Raw genomic sequence first — 17,398 nt, forward strand, 5'->3', positions numbered from 1 at the left:
TGCAGTATGCAGAGCTGATGTGAATGGAGTCCTGTGGGAGCTGCGGTAATGAGGGAAGAGCTCTCAGCTCCTGTCCAGGTCAGCTAATGTCTGCTCTTAAAGAGCATAATGGCCTTGGGGAGACTCTTATCTCTGCCTCTTTGACTGTTTGCCTCTCTTCGTCCTCCATCTTCTGCAGAGTCCCGCAATCAAACGGATCTCCTCCAAGTCAATAACACACGTTATCTGCAATCGCCCCAACGCACAATGTAAAAGAAGATGATGCATATATGATCCATCAATAACATGTTTGTTTTTACATTAATGAAATGCAAGAAGATCTGAATCTAATTTACATGGTTTAGGAGGGTTTCCTAATGAACTTTAATGATACAATATATATCACAGACAGCCTTCCAGATATTTTCATCTATTATCAATGCCATCGATTCTCAGCAGGCATCTCTTCACCGAACCAGACTGCACTTGTGTGGAGGTGGCAACTTGAGCCGCATTGCTCTGGACCATCAATCACTGGGGTGGCAGACTCTTTTAGTGGAGACTACGCCTCTCTCTCACTCTCTCACTCTCTCACTCATGTACTGCTGACTTTAATGGCTCCATTGAAGGACACACGCAGAGCAGAGCAAGGAGTGTCAGGGGTGTACAGTAGGATGTTTTCCAGGGGAAGTGAGGACATCCACTACAGCTTCCCGTGGCTGATGTAACCCCCCCTGAGGACCCTAGTGGAGGACGTTTCTGTGTGGAGTGCCGGACTGGTGGTGGAGAAAGAAAGTGGCATAATTGTTGGCTCCATCGATTTCCCCCTCAAGAAGGGTCCAGTGGCACCCCGCCCTGCCCCGCAGATGGTGCTCAGCCTGGCCATGGACTCCAGAGAGGATGGGGACAGCTGGATGGAGGAACAGTGGGAGAAATGGTACAGTAGTGATGCAGCCGTGTCCCCTACACGGCCTTTTTACGCTGCACTTAACTGACCTTGGATTAGCTTGTGTGTTCTGAAATAGGCCAATAGGTAGTTTGGTGTGCATGAAGGAAATATGTGTAGGGTTGTGTATGGAACTGAAGATTGTGCAAGTTAATGAGTATGTTTCTGGTCTTGCTTTGAGTCTTTTGCATGGTACAAAATCATAATCAAAAGATAAAGTAACGACTGTGGTGTGCAAAAAGACGTTTATTGATATGCTAGGTTCATGTGCTTGACTGAATTCATTGTTATCATGTTAAATTGTTTTGTTCATCTTGTTATCTATCTAGAAATGTGGGCGGCTGCACAATTACAGGTATATAAACAGGAAGTACTGCGAATTTAGTATGAGTGCATTTAAAGCTTAAATTATCGGCTAGCTTGCAGATAAAGGGTAAGGATGCTTAAAAACACCTTTATTTCAAAACATTAGGTATAATATAAATAATGCTGTCCTTAAGCAAGTTCATACAATGTGTTAAATAAGCATTTTACATTTATGAAAAAAAACAAGAATTGTGTTTGTTTTTGCTTTTGCGTACTTACAGCAGATATCCATATGCGTAACTTACATAATTCTGAATATAACCTTTGATAAGTCTGTAATATTCTTTAATGTAAATTTGTTTATATGTAAATTGATATAAAGGTTTATCAAACAGACTTAAATTATAAACTTAAAATGAGCAGAATAGGATTACATGAAATGACATGAAAAGAAACTACTTAAAAAAATTTTTTACATGTATAGATCAGTGAGTAATATGCCTAGAAGTTTACAGCATTGCAGCAGTAGTTATGAAGTTATCAGATGAGCAGGAGAGCCGTGCCCTCTCTCTGTGTATGATTGTCTAGCGATGACCTCGTTGAGGGATGACGTGTGTGTCACTGTCTGTGTGGGTGTGCTGGTGCTTTGCAGGTTAACCCATGATATCAGTCTGAATGAATACGAGGATGATGACCTGTCAGAAGTGACAGAAATCATGGATGAGAACGGAATCACTCTCAACCAGCTCGACCTCGACCCTAAAGTAAGTCTGTACCCTCAAATAAACTTACTGTATAGATTTGAGTCTGTTTTCATAGCAGGAATTTTGGGGTAAACAAATACATTTTTATACACTCTCAGAAAAAAAAAGATACAAAAGTTGCCACCGGGGTGGTACCTTTTCAAAAGTACATTTTTTGTTTACCTTATTTAACCCTAAAGGGTGCATATTTGTAAAGTTCATGTTAGCACCTAAATGGTATATATTGGTACTTTTTGAAAATGTACTGGCCCAGTGATATATTTTGCACCTTTTTTTCTAAGAAAGAATCATTTAGGTTATTTTAATTTAAATATATTTATCAATATATTTACTTGTATATTAAAGCAATATATTTATATGTGATTTTCACAATTTATTTATTTATTGGCATATTTAGCTGAATATATATTGTGGTGTCAGCAGTGTTGGGGAAAGTTACTTTTAAAAGTAATGTATTACAATATTGCGTTATTTCCTAAAAAAGTAACTAATTACATTACTTTTTATGGAAAGTTACTTTTGCATTACTTTCGCGTTACTTTTTAAATATGAGCAGGGCTTGATTGTTTGTGTTTAATATAATAAATTCTATTTATAGCAAATGTAAAAGCCCTTACGCACCAAAAAGTGTAATGAATAAACCTCGGGCTGAAGGAAAAGTAAATTCACATCTGTACAGTAGAACGCAGGAGAAACAGGTACGACACTCTTCAGCAATAAAAAAAAAATGAAGCATAATTTCTGCTTATTAGTTTAAGCAGAAATTATTTAATTTTTGCTTATTAGTATGGATCATCAAAGGTCAGCAGCAAAGACATTGGTTAATAAAATGGGATTAGATACATTTGTGTTATTTAAAGTATTTAATTATTGCAGGTTTGAGTCATATTCTGTTTGCATTTCACCGTTTTAATTCATTTTGAGGAATACTAAATCTGTTTTTTGCGAGTGAGATGAATTAATACATGTTGACATTTAGTCTAGAACTACAGTAACATCATGTTCACACAGCGCACACAACGCCTCTGTACTTCCGATTTCTTCCAACATGGGCACATGAGACTTGTCAGTCAATAAATGACAAAACAAAGTAACTGGCGCTACTTTTTTGAAAAAGTAACTCGGATATTTTCTTGCAAATTAAAAAGTAATGCGTTACTTTACTAGTTACTTGGGGAAAAAGTAATCTGATTATGTAACTCGCGTTTCTTGTAACGCGTTACCCCCAACACCCCCAAGGGTGTCAGAGTTTACTCTGATTGTGGGAGGTGTGCCAAAGCACCACCTGTACATGGCTATGCGGGTTAATTAACATCTGCTCTGAGCCTGTAGCTAATCTCCAGTGGGCTAAAATCCAGCGATGAACATACAGCTCACTACAGACTAGTTCAGGAGTCAGACATTACACTTATCATTAGATTTATTTACAACTTTGAAAAATCATTTTATGTAGAAAACAAAAGATAATGTTAGGCAAACATCACAAACTAAAAAGAGCAGCTTGGACATTCTGTAAAACATCTCCTTTTCATGATCAAAACAAAGTCAAACAGGTTTAAAATTACATGATGTTGAGGAAAATGACCAAAAAGTTAACATTTGCATGATCTATCCCTTCCATTTTTTACCTTCCTTGTGTCCTTCCTTAATTAAAATGTATTTAAAGAGTATGATTACCGTTAGTAAAGTAATCACAGTTATCTTAATTCAAAAACAGTAGCCATCAACAGGCGGTCCCCACCACAAAGTAAAATGTATGTGTGTGTCTGTGTGTGTGTGGTTTATATATCTCTCCACCCTAAAACCAAACAGTCACTTATCTTTCCATCAGACACAGTCTGGAGCTGAGTGAGGAATCATCTGACGGTGCTGAGCCTGGCGAGCTGTTTACCCCACAGCAAAAATAGATTTCTAGGTCAAAGGCACATCATCATTTTCCATGTATTGCAGTCCAAATATGCGTAGAGATTGAGTATATCAGTATTCATATGACTATGAGTGAGTGAGGTCACAATAGAGGCTGTAGTGTTCAGCGCCAGTTAGCAAAGCAGTCAATTAGCATTAGCATAAGACATGAACACTGAGGGGAGATGTCAATCGCATCTGTTTATGGATATATCATCTAACCATTTAAACTTAAACAAAAATCCCTCATAATTTCACAGCCTTTTTTAAATGCAATTATAAGCATCCTAAACATTTTCATGCTAAAATGCCAATCGCATTTGACTGTTTATCATGGATATCTGGTCATCTGAACTCTTAATAAACTTAAATGTCTAAATACTAAAAATCCCTCATTTATGTTTTCACAACCCCTTCTATGCAATAGTTAGTATCATAGCATAAATGTTTATGCTTAGAAAAGCTGCATTTGAAGGCAATAAAGCAGTTTAGCATAATTGAACAAAAATCCCTAGTTCATGATTTCGCAACATTTTTATGCGACTATTAGCATCATAACGTAAGTGTTTATGTTAAGAAAAGCTGTGTTTAATGACAAGAAGGCAGTTTAGTGTAATTGGCTTTGAAATCATTTATAACATGTTCAATAACATCTGACAATTTGTCATTGATATCATCATCTGACCACTTAAACAAAAATCCATCATTTATGATTTCACTATCCTTTATATGCAATAATTAGCACCACATAACATAAGTGTTTATGCTACAAAAAAAAAAAGAGTAGAAGATAATGCAATAATTAGCATTATCAGAAAACATGTTGAAAGACAATGAGGTTCAGAGTAATTGGCTTTGACAGAATTTATAACATGATCAATAACACCTGAATGTTTAGTATGGATATCATTATCTAACCACGTAAACAAAAATCCTTCATTCTTTTTATGTGATAATTGACAGTGTTTATGGTAAGAAGAGCTGCATTTAAAGACTTCAAGGCAGTTTAGCATAATTAAACATGTTATAATCTCTCTGGGTGTGTTTATTTTGCTTATGTCGCGTGACACGCCTCATTGTTCTCTGGGATTGAATTAGCTTTCCTTACAGCAGCCAGGAAGGGAGCCACAGGCTGATGTCATCACCGCGCTCTGATTGGTCGGCTGCATCTGACTGCAGCTCCTTTGCTCTCGCCTCTAAAGCTCTGCTGCCTGCTCTTCCCAGGATCACATGACTCAGCCGACCAATGGCACGCCGAGGAGCGGCCAGGGGAGGGGGGTGGTGGAGCTGCAGACGGAGATGCTCCACTTGGACCTGATTGATGCAGAGGGAGGAATCTTGGAAGAAGAGGAAGAGGAGAACGAGAGGTGGCCGGTTGATGTCGTTGATGACAACTACAAGGAAGAGCAGGGCGCAGGGCCGCCTGTCACTCAGCCTCAGCTAAAGGATTTCATCCCTGCTGTCGCCATGGATACATACCGGCCCAAGAGACCCACCACCCTGAATCTTTTCCCCCAAGTGCCAAGGACTCAGGTGAGACGGACAGTTTTGGCAAAGGCCTACAGTCTTTAAGAGGCTTGCGATTACGTCCGAGGCAGATGGACAGGGATTATAAATTGTTTTACAGTAAAAGTGATGATTTCCATACTGCACAAACAGGATCTCGAGCGGTAATGTCATCTTGAGCTGTTGACCTGGAGGGATGGCGTGTATTTTTCAGTGTGTATACAAATCGGTGGCATGTAGCGTTCGGGTTTCTTTGATACTCACGGCCGGTGATGCTGATGACGTTTCCTGTTTGTGAGCTCCAGCTCAGCCCACCTGCACTGCTGTTCGCCCTCCGTTCGTAATGCAATCCGACGAGAAAGAGCGAGTGGATCGTTACTGTTGACCTGTGAGGGTCAAACAGCAGGGGGCGGCAATTTAATGGGCCGATTTGAACAATATATAATGAGGTGGGAGTAAAAACGCTGTTTTTTTGGATGTCATATGTGGCGCTGTTTTTAAACGGGTTGTGATTTACATTTCTGGGATAGCTACTGTTGATAACTTGTTGATCTATATATCATATTAGAAGAGACCGGGGGACATTGTCACGTTTTTTACTCCTTGGGGTATTTCTTGGCTACATTAGTTAACATTTCCAACATTACTGTCCTGGAAAAAGACATTGTGTGACAACATTCCCCAATGGAAAAGCAACATACTCTGACCTGACATTTATGAGTGTAGTTTTATCATGTTCAGAAATATGATGATACTGGAATTTTAGTTGTGACAACTAAGCAAACTGTTTTGAGCTCTTTAATTAACTACAGTTTGCCTCAAAATTTGGTTGCCCTTAATATTAAATGCCCAAATTTACTGTATTTTACAAAACACACTTTTAAATGTGAAGTAATGATAATTACAGACATTATAAACGTTAAAATGTGTTATTAATTTATTATTACTGCGCATAATAGTTCCTAGTATTGTTACTGTTAAATCAAAGTAAAACTATTAAAATAGTTCATGGTAGTTGAAATGAAGATCAAATAAAATAAATATAAGATTAAAAAATTTTAATGTTGCCTTGGCAACTAACTGAAATACCTGTAAGTATAAATATTACAAAACTAAAACTAAATATATATATATATATAAATTCAGTAAAAAAAATTTAAAGACAAAAACAAATGACAAAAGCACATAACAAAATGACTAAAAGTAAAATGCATTAAATACTATATTATAAAAAAGTATTAAATACTATAATAATATAGAAATATTATAGTATTTAATATATATAACACTGATATATAATATAATGCTGATGTTTGAGAGTCTTCTCTCTCTGAATTTTGAAGTGCATTATGGGTAATGAGGCTGAAGAAACTAAATGATTTAAGTAATGGCCCAGCACTTCTAACCCAGACTGTACTGAACTTAAATTGACCTTTGCAGTTTTCTCTATTACTGCATTAGGTTATGCTTCTTGCTGTTATTTTCCAATATTCCCCCGAGTTTTTTAAAAAAGACATCTGATTTTTATGCACAAATACTGTCATTTTTTCTCACCTTCATGTCAATCCAAACTTCTATCTTTCACAGAACACAAAAGGAGATATTTTGCTGAATGTTCCAGCTGCTCTATTACATGTATTAAAAGTGTCAAAATCACTTTATTCCAGATCTTCTGAAGGCAAACAAAAACCCACATCTCATTCTTGATTTAATATAGGTCAATGATACAGGTTTGGAATGATATGAGTGTGAGTAAATGACGAAAGAATGTTCATCGCTTTAACCTGCTGAGCTAAAAATGCACATTTAACACAATGCAGTTGTTCTGCACTAATTGCATAACAATATTTACCATCTTATAGCATTAGTGCTGGCCAGTCCAGTGTACTGAATTCCCAAACCACCGGATATATTGAAACCAATGGTCTTTATAATTAACACTTGCAAAAGCTCACTTGTATTATATCTAATTATTTTGCCAACTGGTTATTATGAGGTTGACATAGTTGCTTGTGTAAAAAAAGGCTTTGGTTTGACTATTTGAGCACACTGAATCATATCCAGGTCTGCAGACCGTTTTACGACCAGAGAAGATGGTGGATGACTGTAAATGTACTTCCCTGTCTTTAATCTCATAATCTTGGCTTGTCGAATCTCTCCATGTCTGCAGCACTGGCACAGCCGCAGGGCTCAAAGGGCATTTGAGGAATTAGCAACAAGCTTTTCTACAGACAGTGAACAGAGTTATTGGGTAATACAAGTAAAACCGTGAGAAGTCTGCTCTAAAAATATCTACATTGTGACGGAAATATTTCGGCCTGGGTGTTGGCTGAAACCCTCAGAATCAATGTGAAGCGCTATTGACAACCTATTTCTATTACTTCTATAAGCTGACATGTTATTGACTGAAATAGGATATTCAACCATTAAAAATGTAAAGACTTGATTTACTAGGAAATAGAATTCTTAAAATTGCATGGCATGATACCTCAATGGAATAGGAGGGGCTTTGTGACGTCATCCAAAAAGGAAGGTCGTTTAGATGAAGAGTTATTTTCATTTTGTTGAAAGATTGTAAATAATGTAAATAACATTTGTGTACAGTAACACCAGGAATGTGCATTAAGAGACTGAATAGGGTCATTTTAAGTCATTATTGTCATAAAAGACATTGTTTTTTATTTTGAATAAGTTATTTGAATTTGATTAACACTTATGAGACTTGAAGACTTGATTAAATAAATTAACGTTAATTTTTTTGTTTCTTTTGTTGACATATTTTCTATTGAAACTGTGTGTTTGGGCAGAAGTAGTCCCTTTAAGAAAAACAAAAACAAATACCTTTATCTTTATGTTGTTCTTACAGTAGAAAGCATCTGATTGGACGAAACAATATTGATGACTCAACAGGATGAGTTATCAATATTTTACAACCAAGAATATGCAAATTAAATCTGCTAAAGGAACTTTCAGGAGTACATTAGAATACAGTTAACGTTGTATATGATAGTAGCATATAGATAACTGTGTATATAACAGTAGCATATAGATAAAAGTATATATAACTGTCAACTCTTTGAGAAACGTTCTTACTAGTTCTATATTCTGATACAGTAATAGACGGAGATAGGCTCCAATAAAAAAACTACATAGCAGTGAACTGTGCGGATCGAGTTTCTCCCATCTGGTTTTTTTCCCTCATACCGTTTTTAGTGTCACTAAATAAGAGCATCATATTAGCCATCTGTGTCTTCCTACTCCGTCACGAACACTACTGTGTTCCCATCTACCCCCACACTTACGCACACACTGACACTCTCTCACGCATGCCAATTCCTGCATCATAGATGGGCGCATTGCTATGGCAACATAGGAGTGTCAGTGTTAAATGTGCATTATAGCAGCGTGGTCAATTGGTGAGTCAGCATCAAGAAAGAGCAGTAAATCTATCGGTCAGATTGCTCTTCCTGTAACACTCTCATTTTATGGATTGTTGTCAAATACAGTTTCTGTTTCTTGTTTCACTGTAGAAAAGCACCTAAAATGTGGTGACAATGAGTAATGGTGACAAAATCACATGATTTATCCAAAATGGAGGGATGTGCACGTGTCAGTTTTAGTTTTTTATTTTTATCATATTTAGTTATGCCAAGGTATTTTTAATTTTTTTGTAAGAGTTCATCTCAACAATATTGGTCTCTCTGCATTTTGTAATATTAAAATCTATCCCTTTCTTTTTACTTCAATTGCAGGACACAATAAATAACAACTCCTTTGGTGAGAAAGAACGGAGGAAAGAAAAGAAAACCCATTCTTCATCACCACACATTAAGGGTGAGTAATGGCCACGCACACCACACGAATGAACATGTCTGAAGAATTGCTGAGACTTGAATTTTCAACACAAGTCATTTTTCATAATCACTTCTATGCTTTACAGGAATTACCATAAATGAAAGAAATACAAGTTGTAGGTGTATTATTGTTCATAATTGTAGTTGTTTTTGTAGTATTCTGTTCCATGGAATGAAAATGTGTTTATGTGTCTAATTAACTTAATGGGATTTTCGTCAATCTACTTACCCAGAGAGTTCATCAGATGTCATTTGTGTCCGACTCTCCTAGTATGAAAAAAGGCTTGGATACTGTAAAGCTAATGTGTTTAATTTTTGTTGAAATACTTTAAGGAGTTTAAATACTATGGCTTTGTCCCAATTTGGATGGCTTCACTATATACTAAAATTATATGCTTTCCTGATGATGGGAAATTTGCATTTGGCATATGTAAGCATTAGCACCTACCTAAACGCTGTATGCAATGAAAATTCACACTATTTTACAAACTCATGTTTTTGATCTTATTGTGAACAATTCATGCATGTTTTACTTTTCTCTTTTTTTCTCATATTACCTTGTAATTTTTTATCAAACTGTCATAACTGGAAGTTTTTGTGGTGACAAACTTCTCAAATTAAGATCTGCCACCATCCAATCAGCAACCGATGGATTGAAATAAGTCCCCGCCCTACAATATTTTCTTTTTAGATAATGTGTTTCACTTGAATGTACGTCACAATATGAATAAAAATAAAGTTACTACTTCAATTGCATTACGAATTTAAAATTCATTACTGTTTTAATTTTTTGTTCATACATTTGGTGTCGAAGAAGCTTTAATCTCATATTATTTGCTGGTACGTTTCTTTAGTTGACAATATGACACACTTCAACTCCATATTTTTCTTTACCATATATCATATAGTCTTCTATATTATTTTAAAAGTCATCAAGATTGATTAATTCTTGTGCAGATTGAGACTTAGCATTTTGCATGACTTTAATTATGGTCTTGACTGACATTTTTACATAATCGTCTTCAGATGTTTTTCTCCATTAGGCTTATTACCTAATGTATAATCTTCTGTGTGTGTGAAACAGGAGATCTGGTGGCCAAACCTGAGCAGGTTAGCCTGACCGATGGGGACAAAGTTCAGGCCAGGGCGGACACCAAACCAAGGGGCCCTGCCTCCTCCACGAACAAAGCCTCCGCCTTTCACACCAAGAAGAAGGACAAGTTGTCAGAGTCTTTGAACAACCCCAACGTGGTGGCGCCCCTCACACAGACAGTCATGAGGGAAAAATCCACGGAAGTGACCCTGATAGAGGGTGTCCTTGACATCCCGACCATTTGCAAGGAAAAAGCCCGGTATCACTCTGTCAACGGCTATCGGGAACAAGTGCAGTATCCTGTGGAGAATGAAGGTACGTGTAACCAGTTGGTCGACAAAAACAAGGACTATCACATTTCAGAAGGAAATGCAACAGAGGAGATCCACCTCACGCCAGTCAACAGTGAACAGGAGCGACCATTTCTGTCCCAGAGCAGCGACAGCAACCGCATGTCCATTAGTTCGGACACGGAGATTCCTCCCCTTCACTACTACCCATCAGCGGGTTGTCCGAACCCCTCCATTAGCGAGGAGGATGAGGTGTACCCACCCACGCCCCCATGCCGGACTGTCAGCCTCAGCGACGCAGGGGACGCAAGTAAGTGGGCTGAAATTCGCAAGCCTAAATTGGCAAAGGAGGACACAGGGAACTTAAAGGCAGTGGCGGTCAGCACGGATGCTTCGGGACTGACGTATGACTCGGTTAAGTACACTTTGGTGGTGGATGAGCATGCTAAGCTCGAGCTAGTGAGTATCAAGGACTGCTACAAAGGTTACGAAAGTGACAGTGACAATACCGTCTATGAGTCTGCCATCGAGGATGAGGAGGATCAGGAAGTAGATGAAGAGGAGGAAGAGTCGGGAGCGAGGGGCATGAGGAGAGACACTTCCTGTTTGTCAGCAGACTCTACCACAGACACCACCTCAGACATGCCCCGTTCCCGCAAGTTCATGAACGTCTTTAGGAATGGACGGTCACGTTTCTTTGGTGAGAAATAAGAGCTGAATTGGAATTTGGAAAAAAAAAAATATTAATTTAGATTTTATGTGTAAATAAATTCATTCATTTTCTTAACATAGGGATTGTTGCAAATATGCACAGATCTTAATTAAGTACTCTAAAATCCATTTAGCCATTTCATGAGGCTGCTGGGGTATTTCAGCTACTTTTGACCATGAAACACTTCCATTGTCCACAATGCCTAGCTTATGAGTTTATTTTTTGGCTTCCAATATGTTACAATAAACTTTCAAATAAAGTTGTAGTTGTGCACCAAAAAGGCCATGTGCTCCCAGTAGATGAAGGCTTTATCTCATAACCTGTCCTATAAAGGGGTTGAAGGTGCAATATAATTCAGAAATAAAATTATGGTTTATACATTTATAAAAATTAGCAACATCCATTAACCTTATATATTCAGTGGATACACTAAATGAAGGCAAAGGGCGGTGTGAAAAAGGCTCAGAAGTAATGGCAAAGGGCCAAGGGTTGAACCTTGTGGCACCTCTTCAGTAATACATCTGCCAAGGCTTTGCAAGAACTAGAGATTTTCCTCATTAATGGGTTGCTAATATCAGAACCACCTTTCACCAGCCAGGATCAAGATTATGAAATTCAGCCAGCAGTTCCTACTCAAATTTGTCTCTATCCTTTGTTGTTCTTGTTGTGACAATGAACGTTTGTTCTCCCACTTAGGTGCTGAATTTGGATTCTTCTCCTGTGTTATTAATGGAGAGGAAAGAGAACAGAGCCACAGAGCAGTGTTCAGGTAAGGAGTCGATCAAATCCTTGATACACTATTTAAAAAAAAAAAAAAAAAAAGAGATAAACATATCCCAGCCAAGAAATATTCAGGCCTTTTTCAAATTAAGCCAAATTTTGGGACCATTATTATTATTATTTATTTTTCTTCGTTTTTGACAGTTACGCAAACAAAACATACTGCAATACATTTATACTGTATTTGTTTAACATTATTATTATTTGTTAATGTGCTAAATTCTCATGAAAATAATGTCACAATGCATCTAAAATAACTGTCCTAAAAAAAGTAATTTTGTTTTGAAATTCACCTAAATACAAACTACATTGAAACCAGATGACAGCCCTAAAAAATTAAAAACATAACATGAGTACTAAGACATATCTTACTATGCAAATATATAGTTTGTTCAGAGAGACACTTTACTCATGGGTGGTAGCCTAAACCCCTTTTTTGGCGATTTCTGAGCATTCTTAATTTTGGCTTGATTACAGGTTTATTCCTCGCCATGATGATGAGTTGGAGATGGAGGCGGATGACCCCTTATTGGTTGAGGTGCAGGCCGAGGATCTATGGTGCGAGGCCTACAACATGCGCACTGGATCCAGAGGCATCTTCCCTGCATTTTATGCTGTCAAGGTGACAAAGGATGAACTTGTTAAAGGTAAATCTTGGCTTTGCTATAGTATTTTAAGTATTTGAGCTTTTGTTTCCTGTGCATTGAGGAATAATGGCCTTCTCTGTCTGCTGTGATTTATTCAGAGGTCAAAAGTGACTGGATGGACAAATTCTGGGTAAAATTCCTTGGTTCTGTTCAAGTGCCGTATCACAAAGGGAACGATGTGCTTTGTGCCGCCATGCACAAGGTATACTAATCCATTTTTGCATTATATTTCTGCCTTGGATTTCCATGTATTTACATAATAACTACAATGACATGATGTTGTTCATATTTAATCTGATGTTCATATGCAATCTGATTATGTCAACAGATAGCATCAAACAGACGAACAACAATGCAGTTCAGCCCCCCTTCACCTTGCATTCTGGAAATCAACACAAGAGGAGTGAAAATCATTGTTCAAGATGACTGTCGGACTTCTGGAAGGGTTTGTATACTGCATTCTTCTTTAAAAAAAAAAATAAGCACAAGGGTCATTCCTGTCATGCAGTACCTATTCAAGCCTCAAACATTAAAAAAATGTTTTAAAAAATCGTTGTGATTTTATCATTTATGGAAGTAATTCAATAAGGCTAAATGGATGATGATATGAAATAGCTTAGTGGGAATTAATAAAAATTGCCATTTGAACTCAATGTCAATTCCTTCTGCCTTGGCTTCATATTTTGGCTAGATGCTGCCACCATAATGCTCTTTCACTCAACTGTGCTCTGTGACGCAACATATTCAGTCCCACAGTTATGCAATGACGGGTCTTAAGACCGAATGGTAATCTTTTGCCATAATGTGGGGGGAATCTCGCCCCCTATGCCCCTGTGAGTGAATTAGTGAGCGCGCTCAGTTATCTAAATCACAGGGTCCAGGAGTTAAACACACATACTGACCTTGCCCCACACTGACATCATGTGGCTGCAGCTTACACTAATGTGTTTCAATCCCTGCTGCTGATTAGACCACTCAGTCTTTCTTTCCATATTTTACAGGGTGAGAAGTGCTTTCACTTTTTTCAGTTGAAAAACATCTCCTTCTGTGGGTGCCATCCGAAGAACAAGAAGTGAGTTTGAACAGAAAATCACGGTTTCTCTCAAAATGCTATTATCAGGTCCTTTCTGTCAATTTCGACTAGTTCTGAAGTGAAAATATATGAATTAGGGGTTAAATACATTTATAAAATACTTGAAATAAATGAATACATTTATAATAATTTTTTATGCACTAACTAATGTTGAAAACAGTTGTGCTGCCTAATATTTTAGTATACATGTTCTCAGGGCTCTTTGATTAATACAAAGTTTAAAAGAACAGTGTTTATTTGAAATAGAAATCTTTACTGGCACATTTGATCATTTTAATGTATCCTTGCTGAATAACAGAATTAATTTATTTAAAAAAAAAATTGAATGGTAGGACTAATATAAAAAAGACTAATATAAAATTCTTAATTTGGGACTGAGAGTTTGTGGTCACTTATAAAAAGCTAACACAATAACCCAATTTTTACCCACCTACAGCGCCCCCTACAGGGAAAAAAGAGAACATACAAAAACAACAATACAGCCACATTCTTGACTGCAAATAAATACTCCATCATTTGTTTTTCAGGTATTTTGGAGTAATAACGAAACATCCAGCATACCAGAGATTTGCCTGTCATGTGTTCTTCTCAGATGATACAACCACGAAACTGGCTGAATCTATAGGGTGAGTTCTCTAGTCAGTTACAGATACTTTTGATTTACTGTTGAAACACTAACTCATATATTGAGGAACATATCCTACTCATTTAACATACTGCTTTTTGCATATTGCTGTATTAATTGGACAAAAAAAAGTAATTACTTATTAATATTATGGTCCATTTTCCCCGAAAGAGAGATTTTTACATCATCTTTTGTCAAAAGTCAGCTTTTAGTTGTATGCTAACATACAGATAATCTCAGGGCTAATAGATATGAACTAAGGACCACAAAATGTTGATTTTCGTTTTGCGAGAAGATGGATATTTTTGCTAATTTTATTTTATTTTTTAAATAGTAGAAACTTTAGAAATAGTAAAAGCCAAGACATATTTAAAAATTGGACCAAAAACAAAGATGCAAGAATATGTGGCTTTAGTGAGGGGATTGAACTACATGAAGCATTACGAATGACAATCAAAAAACAATAGAGAAATAAAAAATGTTGACTTTATATGACGATAAGTAGTTTGAGAGCACCGGAAAACTGTGTACTATGCAATTTGTTGCTAACCTCTGAAGGAATTGTGCTGTTAAACATGATTAAGAAACAAGTTAAAATTATGCAGGCTGATGACTTTAACAAAAGTATATACCAGCATAGCTTAAAGTAGGTCTCTCTTTAATGGTAAATAATAATCAATAATAATAAAAATCAACTCCCCAGTGTAGAAAATGATTGGAATTTTTACTTTCAAAACCTGGTTCTGTTCCTGTGTCCATTTTTGAAAGCACAAATAAAAGCAAAACTCATTCTACATCTAAAATTCACATCTAGACCTTCCCAAAATGCAATTAAAATATGACTTTAGTGCATATAATATAGATATGTATTTAAAAAATACTTTTGTTTTTACAGGAAAGCTTTTCAGCAGTTCTACAAAGAACATATGGAATATTCCTGTCCGACAGAAGACATCTTCCTCGAATGACCTTCAGTCTATTCGTATTTTTCCATTATCACTTACTATATGACGTGTCGCATGATGGTGGTTTTGAGCCTCTTTGTAACTTGTCATGTTGATGATATAATGTTGATGTCTATTTTAGACAAATGTTAAAATCGAAAACCGATATCAGCTACAGCGCAACTACTTTCACATCGTACAATTCGAGTATTATTGACCGGTGTAAAGCCTTATGAAGTTTATTAACAAAAAAAATGTTTGATGTGACTTGTGAAAATCATTTGTGCTTAGTTTGGTTTTGAATTCATTCGAAGCACAATGTTTGATGCATTAATGATGGATGAAACAACATAAGACAGAAAGGAGATCTTAAAACAACTGTAAGGTTTTTTTTACCTTGAAATATCAGTTTCAAAATCTTCCAGAGGCGAATGGTTTCTTTTTCTTTCCCGCACGTCCTTCTTCACTCAGAATGGAAGTGAACCATGTAATTGAACTCAGCCCAGTCTGTCCATCTAGTGTCCCACTATGCGAAACCCCAGGTTAAAAAACTCTTTCCAGTGTTTCTCAAATCATTTTGAAAGGGGGGTTAGCACCGCTTTGAAGCCAAGGCTGTGAAACCGTGATACAGAGCATTGCTGTGCCACAATTTCAAGTGTTGTATGTTAAATAGGGAAATTGCTGCTGTTTATCTTCAGTCAGTTGCGCACTACAAAGTCTCACAAATACAATATGGCATCCATGCTCCGTCTGTGAATGCTTTTTATTTTTGATTCTCGTATTTAATGTTTATGTGTGCTTATTCCCATATGTTGCTCTGTTAAACAGAGTGTAGTCTGGGCTTATTCGCATTCTGCTTCAATCTCAGTATCCCTGACATATGTAGCTGTGAAAACCAAATAATTTAATTTCTTTTTACATATTATATAAGATATCTTATTTATAATTCTATTAAAATGGAGAGATCTTAAAATATATTATTCTGGCACTTGAAAATATATACGGAGAGGATGCAACACTATGGTGCTGAGGAATACGGCTGTCTGGTAATGAAAAATGTGTGCTTTCTCCCCCCCCCCACCCCCCCAGATACAAAAAGAAAAGTTTTAAAGCCAAGGCCTAAAATAGACCCATCTTCACCAGTCCTTTCAAAATGGCACATCCTCACAGCATGCGCTTACCTAATATGCAATATTCACTAAAAAAGCAAGGTTTTCATTGAATAGATCAAAAGGCCAAATGGTTTCCTGTAGAACAGTTTGAAGATGTTTTGTTTGGTATGGCCATTTTGAAAGGTGGTATTCAGTTAATAGGACCATTTGTGTCTGCAAAAAATATCTGCGAACCGATCCTGCAAAATCACAAGTTGTGCCTATTTCATTTATCACTGTACATTGTTTTTGTTTTTTTGAATGATCATAAGTCTTCTGTGGAACCCATAAAGTTAAATCCTATTTGTAAATGGATTGTCCTGGTGTGTAATTATTATTAGACCTTTATAAGTGTGTGTGTAGATATGCGTGTATACACACAAACAAAAGATTTTTACATACACTATTGTTCAAAAGTTCGGGGTTAGTAAGATTTTTTAAATTTTCTTTGAAAGTCTTTTAAGCTCACCAGGGCTGAAATTATTTTTGATCAAAATACAGTAAAGCCAGTAATATTGTGAGAAAATGTCATTTATTCCTGTGATGCAAAACTGAATTTTCAGCATCATTATTCCAGTCTTAAGTGTCACATGATCCTTCAGAAATCATTCGAATATGCTGATTTGGTGCTTAAAAAATGATCAGTGTTGAAAATTTCAAAAGAACAACATTTATGGTAAATAGATATATTTGTAACGATGTAAAAATAAAAAAGTCTCAACTTCTGATCATTTTAATGCATTCTTCCTGAATAAAAGTTAATGGATTTTTTTATTTATATATATATATATATTACTGATCTT

At 36.5% G+C, this 17,398-nt stretch overlaps 1 protein-coding gene across 1 annotated transcript; it reads left to right on the forward strand.

The window, feature by feature from the left end:
- Nucleotides 1–845: 845 nt before the first annotated feature.
- Nucleotides 846–16,903, forward strand: LOC306866838 (C-Jun-amino-terminal kinase-interacting protein 1-like; the record flags this gene model as incomplete). Its single annotated transcript, XM_079412222.1, has 12 exons — nucleotides 846–916; nucleotides 1,884–1,995; nucleotides 5,125–5,433; nucleotides 9,159–9,240; nucleotides 10,345–11,343; nucleotides 12,052–12,124; nucleotides 12,613–12,782; nucleotides 12,881–12,984; nucleotides 13,111–13,227; nucleotides 13,784–13,854; nucleotides 14,403–14,501; nucleotides 15,396–16,903. The coding sequence occupies 12 exons, from the start codon at nucleotides 846–848 to the stop codon at nucleotides 15,466–15,468; spliced, it is 2,280 nt and encodes a 759-aa protein (XP_079268348.1). The 3' UTR covers nucleotides 15,469–16,903.
- Between the last annotated feature and the right edge of the window lie 495 nt (nucleotides 16,904–17,398).

Source organism: Barbus barbus, assembly GCF_936440315.1.
Source record: "Barbus barbus genome assembly, chromosome: 48".
In the NCBI taxonomy this organism is placed as follows: domain Eukaryota; kingdom Metazoa; phylum Chordata; class Actinopteri; order Cypriniformes; family Cyprinidae; genus Barbus; species Barbus barbus.